The sequence below is a fragment of the Oryctolagus cuniculus genome, chromosome 8 (genome assembly GCF_051225735.1).
Source record: "Oryctolagus cuniculus isolate XC-2025 breed Fujian yellow rabbit chromosome 8, ASM5122573v1, whole genome shotgun sequence".
Classification (NCBI taxonomy): Eukaryota; Metazoa; Chordata; class Mammalia; order Lagomorpha; family Leporidae; genus Oryctolagus; species Oryctolagus cuniculus.
Genome location: NC_142874.1, coordinates 140,036,557 through 140,051,976, shown reverse-complemented (window position 1 = coordinate 140,051,976; position 15,420 = coordinate 140,036,557). Strand labels below are relative to the sequence as shown.

The 15,420-nt window shown below is 60.3% G+C and overlaps 1 protein-coding gene across 2 annotated transcripts in view; it reads right to left on the bottom strand.

The window, feature by feature from the left end:
• Positions 1–15,420, bottom strand: part of LNX1 (ligand of numb-protein X 1) — a 102,443-nt gene that overhangs the window by 75,194 nt on the left and 11,829 nt on the right. The window contains exon 2 of one of the 2 annotated variants that reach the window (XM_070048114.2): positions 9,446–9,924. In XM_070048114.2, the coding sequence (XP_069904215.2) occupies positions 9,446–9,837 (392 nt within the window). In that variant the 5' untranslated portion in view covers positions 9,838–9,924. Of the gene's footprint in view, positions 1–4,288; positions 4,585–9,445; positions 9,925–15,420 lie in introns of those variants that run through there. The other variant, XM_070048115.2, reaches the window with a different exon arrangement.

Below are 15,420 nucleotides of genomic sequence, written 5' to 3'. Positions count from 1 at the left end.
TGCTACCCAGCCCGGCCTAGCGTAGGACCCTTGGGAAGCCAGACCCAGAGTGGGCCACGAAACCACAGCAGGTGCACGCCTCACCTGGCCTGGGAGCCCGAGTGACGAAGTTCTTGGTGCTGGAAACCGTGCACCCTGCAGCGGGGCCTTGCAGGAGGGCGCTGGGGGGGGGGGTGTGAGTGCCACCCATGGGTGTTCTGTGTCCTGAATCCCAGGGCAGACCCCAGCTGGCACCTGGAACTCTGCTGCTGTGGGCAGCTTCCCCACAAGACCCCACCTTGACTCAAGTTGCGAAAGTGGATATCTGTCACCTTGGTTTCCCAAGTCTGAGGCTCCGGTGGGCTTGGGCGGTGCCCACTCAAAGCCACTGCCTTACAGCGCCCTTGTCCCCTTCGGAGTCTCGCCCCAGCAGCGACAGCACTCACCGACCAGGAACATTCATCTGACTCCGCCAGCAGAAAGCCAGCACTTCCCAGTGTCCCCAGAAGCCACAGGTTGACGGCGGGGGCACAAGTACCCGAGACCTGGCCCCTCCAGCCACGCGCCCCTCTGCCTTGTTGCTGACCGTGTCCCTAAGACGCCGAGAAGCAAGGGCTTGACGCGCTGTGCGCCCACTCAAGGCCCCACAGACGCGGTCACAGACATGGACGGGTCACGGCGTCCACCAGAGCCAGACACAAAACGGACGAATACATTTGCAAGGGTGCTGGGGACGCGAAACTGCAAATCCCCCCGAGATTCCCCACGGGGAAGCCCAGCTGGAGCTCAGAGGCAGCGGATTGCGGACCACCTGGGGTGGGAAGGGAGTTTCACTGTAGACGGTTTGATTCAGAGCCCTGACACTGCACTGGGCAAACCCTCCAGGCCTCCAGGGCTGAAGCGGGTGTTTCTGGGAACCCGTGCGGCTCCAAGGCCATTCCCGCCATGGGCCCGCAGCACCAAGCCCGTGACCCTGAGCGTCCACTTCTAAGAGTTCTCAGCTCCAGACACAGAGCCCAGGGGTCTCGGGCCCCGCCCGTCACACACTGCCCGGTTTCCGGCTTCCTCTGTTGATGTCACCCTCCCCTGCCAGAGGCAACAGGTGACACTGGACCTGTTTAAGGCAGGGGTCGCCCAGGGCCATGGAATGTTGGTCCTCAGGGCCAAACCAGGCGGTCAATGCTGGGTGGGACACAGTGTTGTGTTTTGAAACGAATGTTTGAAGTCGAATTTGATTGTTTTCAGGTGTGATATGGTAGGAGCTATCCATACATCAAGAGAATTATGGAAACGTGGAATTAAAACATCAGTTTCTTTTGGTCCAAAAGAAATCTTGAAATCTGTGCATGGTTTTCCTCACACGCATTCCCCATGAACTCTTGGAAGACGCCGTGTCAATGTACGTGCATGAAATCTGTAGCTGGCCACGTCTTTCCCACCGCCGTGTGTCCCTGCTTCCTGGGGGCAGCTGAGACCCCCGCTCCACAGCTACCTGGGGGCCCATCTGCTGGATTAGCCCGTGCCCCAGCTGGGCCCCCGACTGCGAGCCTTGGCGTTGGACAGGAAGGGAGATGTAGGGGGGACTGGGGTGTTTCACGTAGGGCCGGGCCCCAGAGCTCAGAGCGGGGTGGAGGACGCCTGAGAGTCCCCCGACATGGCCTGGCTCCAAGCCGTAAGAGTGGCTCTCGTCAAGGCTGGTACTGTGGCACAACTGGTTAAGCTGCCACCGGCATCCCTGTGGGCGCCAGTTCGAGTCCTGGCTGTTCCACTTCCAATCCAGCTTCCTGTTCATAGCCCGGAAAACAGCAGAAGATACCCCAAGTGCTGTGTCCCTCCCATCCTTGTGGGAGAATCAGAAGAAGGTCCCGACCCCATGCTGGCTGTTGTGGCCATCTGGGGAGTGAACCAGCGGATGGAAGATCTCTCTTCCTCTCTCTCTCTCTCTCTCTCTCTCTCTCTCTCTCTCTCTCTCGCTGTTATGCTTTCAAATAATTTTTTTCAAACAATAGTTATCTTCAGGGTACCACCCATCATGCCCGCTTCCCAGGGTGCTAACCTGGGCCCCACAGGCCCATTTGCTGCTCGAAATCAGGCTTTGGTGACAACCACAGCCGCCCAACCTCTGCGCTATTTGCTCTGCCTGAGGCACCTGCTCTTTCCACCCACCATGCTGCCCGACTCCCCCGGCTCTCTAACAGCTGCCCCTGGCCAGGCAGTGGGCCCTCTCCACCCCCTCTCACCTACACCTGCTCCCCTGCCTCGGTGTCCCCTCCGCCTCGGAGCACCGCTTACACCCCTAAGTGCAGTTAGGTCGTCGGCACTTCCTCTGCCTGCACTGGCCAGCTGGAGACACAGCACGGGCTCTGTATGGAGGACAGAGCTTTCTTGTGGTGCACGGCTTTAGGGGTTCACAGTCCCAGGCTGGGCAGGCCCCTGGCTTAGCCTCCTGGTGAGGCTCGGATGGCGGGAGTGGTGCAGATGTGGAGAAAGGGTCACTTGCTGAGCCAGGACGCAGAGCGCCCGCCCAGCCTGGCCTTTGCCGGGACCACAGTGTCCCAGCCACCCCAGGCCTCCCTCGGGGCCCATCTCTCAGACGGCATGATGGGGCGAGGGTCATACCCTCCCAGCACCACAGCGCACGCCCCTGGCTGGGGAGCCGGTGCCGAGCTCCGGCAATGCCCCGGTACCTGACCTACTGGTGAGTTATCTCCAGCGGCGTCGGGTAGCGGCTCCCAGAGCCTCCCCGGCCGCTGGAAGCTTCTACGAAAGCTACGCCCCTTACGTTAGGGATCAGGCCTGGGAAGCCCTGGCATCACGCTTTCTAGATCGCTTCACGCGCTGGGAGGAGCGGCCTGCCTGGGCCCGCTCTGTTATTCCACGGATTGGTTGCCTTTCATTCGTGCGCTTGGAGGAAAAAAAGTCACTGAGGGAGGGGGAAGAGCCTCCCTCCCCCTGGTTGCAGAACTGAAGGCGAGGGGTGAGCAGGAGGCTCCGTGGTGGCCCCCAGGCCCCAGGTCCCCCCGGAACCCGTGACTGCGACCTTCTCTGGAGATAGGGTCTTGCAGGATTAGTTAAGGGTTCCGAGATAAGTGGGCCTGGACTTCCATGGCAGGGGCCCCACAGGAGGAGACATGAACAGGCTGGGGCAGGCCGCGGAGAGGCCGGGGTGGATGGAGGCAGTGGTGCTGCAGCCACCAGGCGAGCGAGGCCTGGATGCTTCTCACCGCCTCCCCGGGGCCTGTGGCTCTGCTGACTCCAAGCCTTCCTGCTGCGGCCAACAGAACGGCCGGAGCGTCGGGCCTGTGGGTCACAGAGACCCAACTTGTGGGCCTTTGTGACAGCAGCCCTGGGCCGGGAGCCTGCGTCCAAGAGGAGCAGCAGGTGCAGCCGGGTGGGCAGGCAGGGAAACCAAGGCGGCCTCCTCTGAGAGGAAGCCAAGAGGCTTCGCGGAATCTCGGAAAGCTCTGGCATCCGGGGCTTCTCTCGAGAACCTGCCCCGGAGATGCTCACGACTCGGCTTGGAGCCAGCCACTTGCTCCTGGAGCCTGCCTTATCCAAGATGGACGTTCTGATGGGGGGCGCCCTGACATGCAGCATCGTCCAGACGGACAAGCTGCCCCCGAGGACCCAGCCCAGGTGTTCACGGAGCATCTACTGGACCGGAGCATCTGGCTGGGATGCGGGCTGTCCCACGTGACCGGCCACCTTTGCTGCCGAGAGCCCCAGGAGCAGTCCGGGTCTCGCTCGCCCTCCGGCTCCGTCTCACGCGTAACCAACTCCGGCTATTTTTATCTGCCGGGCAAAGCCCCACAGAGGAGGAACGCATTCCCACAAACGCTGCAAAGGAGACAGGGAGCTGTGGAAGGCTTCCCTGGGCAGCCGCCGTGCCGACTCCCGGGTGTGGAGACAGACGCTCGCAGCAAGCGGAAGGCAGCAGCCCGGCGGGGGCACAGCCCCGCACGCAGGCTCAGCCCCGCACGCAGGCTCTGCGGGTTCTATTTATGGCAAGACGGCTGCACGCAGCGATGGAGGAAGAACACAGCACAAAACGCACACCCGAAGCAGGAACACAAATGCCTCTTTGGGACGGCACCACCCACGGTGGGACCGCGACAGACAGCTAAGTGCCCGCAGGGCGTTCCCCTCTACGGCCCTAGCAGCAGGGGGCAGCTGCCTCAGGTCCCGCCCCCACCACGGGGGGGGGGGGCACACACACGCTTGCACACACACATGCATGCACACACACACATGCATGCATGCCAGCACACACACACGCATGCACGCCAGCAGGGCTGGGGAGCCGACTCACAGTTCTGAGCACAGGAAGTGCAGGCTGCCTACGTTGTCAATGTAGTTGGCAGGGCTGAGCCAAGGCAGGACCAGTAGCAGCAGCGCCTTCATGGTCCCCGCCGGCCGCTGCTTCTCCCTGGCCGCCGTCCCTTTAAGCACACGGGGCCACGTGCGCACACTCGGCCGGCCGCTGGCTGGGAGCCTGCCTTGCACAGCCTCTGTGTTCAGCCCCTCAGGTGACTGCTGGGGCTCTCAGAGGATCATGCCGTGGTCAGCTGGGGCCCAGGCTGCCAGCGAGAGGCACCGGCCCCGCCTGCAGGGCTCAGACTGGCTCTCGGGAAGCAGCTGGTCTGTTGACATCACTGGCCGGGGACAGGCAGGCAGGGTGGGAGCTCGCACGGCACACGCTGGTCCCCACTGTGCGGACAGCAGAGCGAGCGATCGGAGCAGTGCTTGCGGCAGACCCTGACCCTGAGAACCGGGCCCCTCCCGGGCGGGCGCAGCACGGCCCCTCTGCTGCTGTGCTGGGCAGCGGCTGCCCGCTCTCTGAGGGCGACATGCAGTCCCCACCAAGCAGGTCCCTGAGCGGGGACGGCAGGGGCCGCCCCTCCCCCGCCCCATCCTTGGTCACCTCATCCGGGAGATGAAGCTGCAACACTGGGCCTTGTCACCCTTCCAGCTTTGGGGAGAGCAGGGGTGGGGACCCCTTTGTCTCCCACCAGGGGCCACGGGGGTATCCACAACATCACACAGCATTCGCAACGTCAAAACGAGCCTGCTGCAGAGTTAGCAACGTTCACGTCCTGCCCCGCTGCCTTGGAGGCGCCGGAACGCGTGATTCGGTGGGCCTCACGTGGCCCATGGGCTGGATGTTCCCCACGCCTGTTCTGGACCGACAGCCCCTAATATCGCAATGCCCCAGCTCCTGGAGGAGCCCCCAGCCCCCTTCCCCTCACCCCATTTTGCCAAGTCAGGGCCTAAAAGCGGCTCAAAGGGCTCCTGGTATGAATTGCCCTAATGACAACCCTCCCTGAGCCCCCACGCCCACATGGCTTGTCTCAGAGTGTCCTCAGAGAGCAGGCATCAGCTGCCATCCTAGTCAGCGTGTCCCTGTAGGGACACAGATCTCAACGTCGAACGATCCTGCATTGCTCTCGTGTTTTCTTGCCTCTAGGCCCTAAAGCCAGCCCTTGCACCCCGGCTGTCCTCTTTGTCCCTCAATGTCATTACCCATCACCAATGTCATTACCCATCACCAATGTCATTACCCATCACCTCCTGTTTCTCGTTTCTTTTTCCTTCACTCAACAGAGGCTGGGAGGAGGGGGGCCACAGGACAAACCGGGTTCAGGGTTGGAAAGCTGCGGTGAGGGGGATGCCCGCCCGGGGAACCCTGACTGTGGAGAGGTCCCGTCCGCGGGCAGGGCCGCCGGGCGTGGGAGCAGGCCTGCCTCTCTGTGGACGGCGGTACGCCCTAGTGTCTTCCTCCCTGCGGGCGGTGAGCCCCGCCTGGGCTGCCCCGCACAGAAACATGGGCCTACAAAATCCAGGGTACACGGCCGTGAACGAAGCTGACCAAGAAATATTCCGGGGGCCTCCAGCCAGCCGTGTCGTGGGCCAACCACACCGCGTTCTCACGCGGCCGCTTTTCTAAACACCAGCCATCTCTTTCTTGGTGCTGGTGAACTCTTACGGAGCGTCGGCTTTAGCATACCCTACGCACGTTTTCAGTTTCTCTTCTCCGCCTTCCAAAGTTCCGTTCCCCCAAGGCAGACAGCACGGCTTGGACAGGTGTCTTGTATGGCCCTTTTCACCCAGGGCCCAGCCTGTCGGGGGTCCTTGATACGTATCATCTATGCTGATGGTGGTTCACACACCGGGGAGGTGGCCTTGGTCCCGAGGTCGGGCTCACACAAGGTTCAGGAAGTCATGTTTCACCCTGGAGAGCCTCTCGTCACTGGACCCTCTACTGACCACGGCCTCTGTTGGGGAAGGCTGGTGGTCAACGGGACAAGCCCACCACCTGCCTGGTGCAGAGCTGTGCAGGGAGTAGCCCTGTGTGACAGGAGTAGCCCCATTAGACACCAGGAGATGCGCTGATGGGAGCAGTCCTATGTGTGGGAGTCCATGTTCCCTAGATGAGGCAGAAGCCACCAGTAGAAGATTCCAAACTCCAGCTTCCAAGTCCATGGCTGCTTCCAGAGCAGGGCTCCTGGGCTAGAATCGGAAACGGCTGTCCGCGCAGCCGGGGGTCGCACCAATCAGGCAGCCCCGCAGGCAGCGCCGAGAACGTCCCTTAGGGATTGATGTGAGCTCAGTCCTGGGGTTGAGGTAATGGCCTGGATTCTGACGGCTCGCCGCCTTCGTTTAAGGATGTCGTCACGGCTGCCTGCCTGCACCCCGGACTCAAGTCCAGTGTCGGTCCCGGCGAGATCCCAGACAGAGCAGTGAGCTCAAATCCAGAGTGTAATGACTGCTAACAACAACGCACAGTGCGTCTGAGACTTGAAGTATTCTCACCATATAAACCGGTCAGGATGTGAGGTCACACATATTCATTAGCTTGCTGTAGCCACTCCACATTTCAAAGCATCGTGTGCACCATAAATATATACATAATTTTGGTCAATCATAAAAATAGTTACAAGGCTCCCTACGTCCTTTATGTGCATATTTACTGAATAAAGTGGTATTAAAGAACCAGGGGACAATGCCAAGTTCATAGTGCAGGGCCAGCCTCCAGCACTCCTGTACCAGCAGGTGCCAACCTGCAGGCCTCACTCGGGAGCTGCAGGAAGACTTGGCCCTGGTGACCTGAGCGTGCCGGCTGGGGGGCTCCAGAGGCACCCGGCACTTCGCCTCCCCAGCACCCCTCCTAAGGGCAGGAGGGTGGTCCCAGGAGGGACCAAGGGCCAGCTGCTGGGTGAGCTCCAAGTTCTCAGCCCTGGCCCAGGCGTGCCCGGGCGGGGGTGGAGGAAGGGTGCGCTGAGCCTGGCGTGACTAATGCACACCAGGTATTTTTGGAAACACCGGTGTCAACCTACTTAGGAAGCGGAAGTGTGGAAGGGCTCACGGGCAGGTGTGAGGCCCACAGCTCAGTGAGGCAGTGGCCTCCTCAGAGACGCCTCTGGAGCCCCGCGGGGGGAACGACTCGATTTCGGCCAGTCTGGGGGCCTCCCCTCACGGTCCTTTTCCAAGTGTGCATGGCTTTCTCAGCTGAGCGCCCACCAAGCCTTCATCCCACGCTTCCTCCCATCCTACCAGCTGGCCGTGCGCTGTGTCATTTCTCTCCCTGAGACCCCGCAGGAACCCAAGGCCTCGCCCAGCCCTGCACCTGCCCAGCCCTGCTCTGGTGGCACCCTTGGATCCAGGTAGTTACCTCCCAGGGCACAAGGGACCTTGGAAATGGGGTTCACTGGGGCCGGGGGCTGAGAAGACCACCTTGGCTCGTCCAGGTGGGCCCAGTGTAGGCACTGGGTCCTTAAGAGGGGCCACAGCAGGTGAGGAGATGACAGAGGAGAGACAGGGGCAGACCAGACAGCGCCAGGCATTGGCTCGGGAGCCGGAGGAAGGCGCCATAGCCGGGGAGGGCAGGTGGCTCGGGGAGGCGACGCAAGGGGCTGACCCTTCGGGGCTGGTCTGGGGCTGGTCTGGGGCAGCCTTGCTGGGCTCCCCATCACCACCACCACCACCGCAGCGGAACAACCCCCCAGGCTTGCTAGCGCAGCCACGGGGGACGCGCACAGCTCACAACCTGAGGGTCACGATGGCCACGCCAGGGCCAGTGGCCTCTGGGGGGACCTTTCTCCTGCTCCGCCCCTCCCCCACACCACACGGCCTTGCTCTTGGCCCTGACTTTGGACCAGCACCTGTCAGCACTGAGCATGTCTCTGGCCCTGGACCCACCTGCCTCCTGACAGCGCCTCTCACACAGAGACACTCCCCCATGACACCTGGGGCCACACCTGCTTCCGGGGCTTCCCAGTTTAAAGCCCAGTGTCAGGAGACAGCCAGAGGTGACCACAAACCCAGGATAGCAGCCCTGGCTCAGCATCTTGGGGGGGGAGTTAGTCCCCCGCCATAAGTGGCAGAGAAAACCCGTGCTAAGCATCACAGCCAGGCCACAGCTTTCAGGGCAAACCTGCATCCTGGAAGATCCACGCGTGTCCCCGAAGCCAAGACCCGAGGTGTGTGACCTCCGACACAGAGCAGGGCACCTGCTTCTTGCCCTTGTCACCACACGAGGTAAACGCGCACTTCCAAACGTCCTTGCACAAAATAACTGGAGCTATTGTTCACCGCAGTGCTGAGAGCACTCCTGGGGTGGCACAGGACCGGGGCCGCCCGAGGCCATCCACACAGCGCCCACCCTGACCCGCGGTGGGGAGCACACCGTCTTGCCGGCTTGGCAGAAGTGAGCGGGACGACTTGGAACACAACGCTCCGCTCACTTTCCCCTTGGAGTCCTTAGTCGAAAACACCACCTTGGATCTTCTCAACAAACAACTGGCTCTTGGCCGCTCCCAGCCAGGGGAAATTCTAACCGTCACGGGTCCAAGTGCGAGACACGCGGAAGACGGCTAATGCCCGTCTCAGAGACAGCTGCTCTCCCTGTCTCTCCCATGTCTTCCTTGTTCCAAACACACGGACATAAAAGAAGCCAGTCGCACAGGACAAGGCATGTACCAGAGTGAGGTGGGGGCGTGGGGCTTGCAAGGGCTGGGAAGGGTGCAGTGGGCGGTGGGCACTGGGTGCGTTGGAGAGAAGCAGGTTCTGGAGCGGGGTGTGGTCACGGTTGCCCAAAACGTGACCGTGTTTAATGTCGCTGAACTGTACACTCAAAAATGGCTACAAATGGTCCATTGTGTTACGTACATTTCTTCCACACCGAAAAAGCCCACCGTAAACCACACTGCGCGCACGCACACACACACATGCACACGCGTGTGCACAACTCTGCCAAGTGCTGCTTCCTCACAGGGACCACAGCCCCATACACCCAGAGCATCCCCGGCTGTGAACACATTGTCTCATTGGGTGCAACGGAAAAGACAGAGCGGCGGGCACCCCAGGGAGCACCCAGGGCCCTGGAGGCCGCCTGGCCCTCGGGACACAGGGGAGGCGGGTGGAGGGGCTGCCCGCGGCGGCGGGGGCGGGGGGCGGGCGCAGGACCCACCTGGTCTGGAGGTGCTGCTGCAGGTCGCAGCGTGGCAGCACCTGGGCGCAGTGCCCGGCGAAGGGGCAGGTCACCGGCAGCTTGTTGAGAAGCTTGCGCACCAAGAGGGTGGACCTCCTGCAGTGCTGCAGCAGCAGCGGCAGGCGGTCCACGGGGCAGAAGTCCTTCTCCACCAGGAAGCTGGTGAGGCAGAGCGCGCAGTAGGTGTGGCCGCACGGCGTGTCCAGCGGGTCCACCAGCGCTTGCAGGCAGATGTGGCAGATGAGGTCGTCGTCCACGTCCTCCGCGTATGTGTAGCAGTGGTTCTCCTCGGGGGAGTGGGCTTGGCCGCACACCTCGCACAGGGGCTCCGGGCTGGGCTCCGGCTCCTCGCCGGGGTCTGGCTGGCTCATGGTCAGCGGGCGGACAGTGTCACGGGGAGCTCAGGCGAACAGCATCTCCTTGGGGCAGAGCAGGTCTTCGAGGAGCCATGCACAAACCTGAGAGAGAACGAGGTGGTTTAGCCTGGCTTCGGTCCACGCGTGACAGCACCACCAGTGCCCTCCCAAAAGGAACAGACAGGCGTGCCGGCAAGTCATTTGACCCTGTGTGCCTCAGTTTGACCGTTCCTTCCAGCGGGAACAGGGCTGCCCTGGAATATCCCACATTGCTATGGTAACAGCCATCTGAATAGAGGCACCCACATCAGAGGGCCTGGGTTTGACTCCCAGATCCGGCTCCCGACTCCAGCTTCCCACCAGCACACACCCTGGGGCGCAGAGGGGTCGGCTCCTTGCCACCATATAGGAGACCTGGGCTGAGCTCCTGGCTTCCAGGGCTGGCCCTGGGCCCACCCCTCTGCGGTGGACATTTGGGGCATGAACTAGCAGATGAGCCATCTTTCTTTTTCTCTCCCTCCCTAGTAAATATTTATAAAAGTCACGTGGGTAATATCTATGAAGTACTTAGAGGTGCTCAAAGAATCACGCCGTGAGAAATGTAATTTGGTGATAAATAGGCCAGTGATTTGTAAAAATTGTTGTCAGATTACGACAGGAAAAATCAGCTAGCGCGTTGACGGCTTCCTCTACCGCCCTTTCTCCAAAACTCAGGGGCTTCCGCTAAATCATCTAAGAAGTGAGGGTGCCGTGCCTTCCGCATGGTCACGGGCTCAGCTGGATGCATTCACTCTATGACACAGTGCCTGGGTTCAATCCCACCCCACCGTGCCCCCGTGAGTTCAGCCTCTGCTTCCACCTCTGTTCCACGGGCACACTAATAGCCCACTCCATAGGGCGGCTGTGTAGATTACATGAGAAACGATACTCTTAGATGTGTGCCTCGCGCTTATAAATGCTCAGTGAACACCAGCCCTGATTCTCACCTGCACGAAGGTACTTCAAGAAGCTTGTGGAGAATGGAGTTAAAGTCTATTTTGGTGCAAAAATTCGAAACCCATGCATAGTCTTTTCCTGATATTCATTTTCATACGTTTTTAAATTTGGGAGGCAGACACAGGCACGCACACACACACACACACACACACAGGTCCCATTTACTGGTTTATTTCCCAAAATATTCCCAGTGGCCAGCAAACAAGAATTGGGAGCCAGGAACTCATTCCAGGTCTCCCCTGTCTCCCACGTGGTGCCGGAATCTAACTGCTTGCGCCAGCCCTGCTGTCTCCCAGGCTCTGCATTAGCAGGGAGCGGGAGTCAGGGGTGAGAGCCGGGGGCCCACCCAGCTCCCCGGTGGGTCACGGGCATCATAACCAGCGTTTGACCACTAGGCCAGATGCTCAACCTTTCATGACCTGTGTGAGGTCTCTCCTATGCAAGGATTCCAAAAACGTTCTGCCCTGAAATAAACTTATGTTCTAACTGCATTTTCCACCAGCCGGTTGAAGTGCCTCCATATTGATTAGACAGTCCTTTTTGTCTCTGGGCTAGCTCTCTCTTGCCTGCACTCTGGAAGCTATAGTTCCTGCAAGGGGTCTTCCAGGTCCTTGCTAATACTGCTCTTTTGTTTTTATTTGTTAAATGTATTTATTTATTTGTTTGACAGGCAGAGTGGCTGGAGGTGGGGGGTGTGGAGAGATAGAGAGAGAGAGAGAGAGAGAGAGAGAGAGAGAGATCTTCCATTTGCTGGTTCAGTCCCCAAACAGCCACAATAGTCAGGGCTGGACCAGACTGAAGCCAGGAGCCCAGAACTCCACCTGGGTTTGCCATGTGAGTGGCAGAGACCCAAGCACTGGGTCCATGTTCCGCAGCTTTCCCAGGCCACCAGCAGGGAGCTGGACGGGAAACAGAGCAGCGAGGACGCAGCTGCCTCCTATGGGCTGGCGGCACCGCGAGCTGCAGGGGAACCCTGCGCCCCAGCAGCAGGCTCCACAGCCCTTTCAAAGCAGCAGAACGCGATCACGCATGCGTTTCCCTCTGATGCACAAGTGGATCCCAAGCCACGGGCTTTCCAGACACACTCGTTACATCCTGGCGGTGTCTCGGACAGTCAGTACACAGGTGGCAAGCACCAGCCTGGGTGAGGGAGCGTTAAAGGCCTGCCTCCACCCTCGGGGAGCCCCCGGCAGAGGGACGACACCTGCACACAGAGGTTAGGCGCTGAGTGAGTCAGGGCAGCCCACAGCTCTGGTCGGTGCGGTTGAGAATCCTCTCCCTCCGCCATCTCCCACTCAACCGCCCTCTTGTCCAGGATGCACGGAAACCCGTTTGGCTTAGCCCAGGATCACAGAGACAGGCTGATGTCGGGACAGGAAAGGGGCCGTCGCTGGGATCAGAAGCCGCGGTCCAGCTCCGCTCTTCTCCAACCCTGGCCCCAGCCTGTCCGCGCCGGCACAGCCTCATCTCCAGAAGACAGGCACGCGCTCACACCTCTGTGCTGTCCTACTGCGCCCTGGCCAAGGGAGCTGGGCGCTGCCCTGAATTTGCGGGCAGTCGGGGACCACAGCAGGCAACAGGGGAGGTGCAGGAGGGGTCACTGTTCTGGACAAATCCACAGACACCCACCGTCACAGGTGGGGGCACCAGAGACAGTGGACGACAAACAAGAAAACCAGATTGGCCACCCCAGGGCACCATCACCATGCAGGCCAAGGTTCCCACAGTGGGGGCCACACCTCTTGGTCTTGAGGGGCTCTCCCTGAGGGTCCCGCCCTGCACCCCCGCGAGCTCTGGGTCTGGTATTGTTCGCCATTCCATGTTAGGGAAGGTGGCCCAGCAGGAAGCCAGCCACAGCTCTGGCCGGCTTCGCCGCTGCAGGCCCTGCACCTGGGCCAGTGGTGGCCATCACACCTTCTGCTTGCAGGAGCCTTGTTGAAGGTGGCCCAGACGAGGCAAAGCCCAGCTCAGGAACACAGCTCCCGGCCTCCGCGCCAGTCAGGCTGGGTTTTGTTTCTGGCGTTTGGATGTTGGGGATCGGCTTTGCTTCCTGGAAGTTTCTGGAGCATTTCCCATGTGTCAGGTGCACTGTATGTATTACGTTGCTTGAGCCTCAGCACCCCCCAGCCCTTTGTAAGCTGGGAGCCGAGCAGGGCTTGCGGACACAGCAGGCAGGGCTGTCTGGCTCCCGGGCCGCCATCCTGACCACACTGAGAATCCCAGCTGTGGCACCCGGGAGCGCAGGAGCCCCAGGAGCTAGCGGAGGCTTTGGCTCCTGTTAGGCTCCATGGCGAGCAGATGAGGGGACGCGAGGACAAGGACCCCGATCTCACAGAGGCAGTGAAGGGAGCCAGGGAGCAGCGGCAGGTGTGAGTGCCTGCTCTGATTCTGCCCCCCTGTTTTTCCTTTCCGGGAGCAGTGGATCCCCTGGGGCTCACCCACATTCTTAACTGAGTATTCATGTCAGCACCGCTGAAGACATTGCCCGGCTCGACTTTAGGCTAAACAGAGCCCGCAGGGAGAGGGACAGATTACAGGAGCAAATCGGCTGGACAAGCGATGTGGGCTCTTTGAGCGAGCACCAGGTAGACTCCACACACGGTGGTGAATGTCTCCCACCTGACCACTCTTGCCTGCGGTTTGTACCTAAACACTTGTCTGCCCATCTTGGTGCCGAACCGAGACATTATCAAACATCGTTACGGCTTTTTCTTTCTGTCTCTCCCCCTCTCTCTGTAATTCTGATTTTCAAATAAATAAATAACTCTTAAAAAAAAAAAAAAGACGGGGCTAGTGCTGTGTGGCGTAGCAGGTTAAGTTGCTGTTTGCAGTACCGGCATCCCATATGGGGGTCAGTTTGAGTCCTGGCTGCTCCACTTCTGATCCAGCTCTCTGCTATGGCCTAGGAAAGCAGTAGAAGATGGCCCAAGTACTTGGGACCCTGCACCCACATGGGAGACCCAGAGGAAGCTCCTGGCTCCTGGATTTGGCCTGGCCCAGCCCTGGCTGTTGTGGCCATTTGGGGAGTGAACCAGCAGATGCAAGACCTCTCTCTCTCTCTCTCTCTCTCTCTCTCTCTCTGCCTCTGCCTCTCTGTAACTCTGCCTTTCAAATAAATAAAAAATCTTTTCAAGAAAAGTCATTAAGGCTTATGGGTAAACCACGTTCTCGGCCACAGAGGAAGAGAGGAGCGGCAGCTTGGCCCCAGCTTCGGCGGACTCAGCGCTGGGGACTCGGGCTGAAGGAGACAGCAGCAGGTGGATCACCCTCAGGTGTGCGGGAGGGGCCCTACACCTCCTCGGTGCAGCCCCAAGTGTGCCTAAGGAGCCCCGTTGCTGGTGGGTAGGACGAGGCCTGGGGTGCAGTCTAGCCCACCCATGCAGGGATAAGCAGAAGGAAACCCCTGTCCCTGCCTCTTCCCCACAATTGGACAGTGTTGCCCACCCCTGTGCCGACTTGGCCACCCCAGAGCTTCCCGGCTGCCTGCGTGCCTCTCGCGCCTCTGTGAGCACACCAGACGGGGTATGTGGCTCCTGCTGCTGGAGGGCGGGGCTGCAGGCAGGGGATGGGGCCAGCCCAGCCTTCTGTAACTCCCGCGGGGCATGACAGCCCCCACCACCTCCTTACAGCCTGCCTCACACAGACAGCTCTTCACACTGGCAATGAACGTCCACATGAGCGGCTTTCGAACCATGGCTTGGTTGCAGAGCAGAGCGCACGCGCCTGGTGCTGCCTGCCGCGAGGAGGGCAGGTGTGCGGGCCGATGGCCAGCGGGACGTGCGGTGGTCCTGCTGATGTCCCTTCCTCGCTGGGCGTTAAGTCATGATCTGGTGCGGTGGCCACAAGGAGCCGTGCCCTCCGGGAGAAATGCAAGCGGCTGCGCGGGCCACTCCACCCCCACCTCCTGCTGGGAGGCACCTGCCCAGCCCCGGGGCTTCTGCTAACTTCTGTCTTCCAACATGGGGATGCGGGTTCCACGTTATTGTCAGAACCCAAGTCCCGCTCTAGTGCCTTAGCCTGGTCCAACGCGGAACACTGGCAGAGACTCCCAGCCCAGAGGAAGCCTTGAGAGCAGTGGTTACATGAATTATTTTGTTACACTTTGCATGGCTGCCAGGGGGAAAATCCACAAATCAAGCAAAAATCAGCCTCCCTGTGACTCGCTCACCGCCTCCATGGGCACCAAAAAGAGCCTGGGCCCAGCCCCAGGGCCTTTGATTGTTTGAAAGCAAACCCTGGTGCCCTCCGCCAGGCCGGGCAGCCTCCGGTGCGCCCAGCATCTCCTTAGGTTTGCAGACTCTGCGCTACCAATCCTGATCTCTCAGTGTCCCCGCTGTGACGCGCAGGTGGAAAGGACCCCAAAAGTCCAGGACACAGCAAAGCGGGAATGTCGGCTCCCTCAGCCCAGACTGCACCTGCTGTGTGTGGCAGGGTACCCTGGCTTTCCTGGAGCCCGCCTCTGCCCAGAGAGAAGGCAGAAACAGTATCTCTCTACCCACCTACCTATTATCTACCTACGGATAGAAGCATAAGGCTCTTCAAAAAGTTCCTGGAAAGTGTGCATTATTTTTTAGTCCCATAAACTTTTAAAAGTTCCACAGT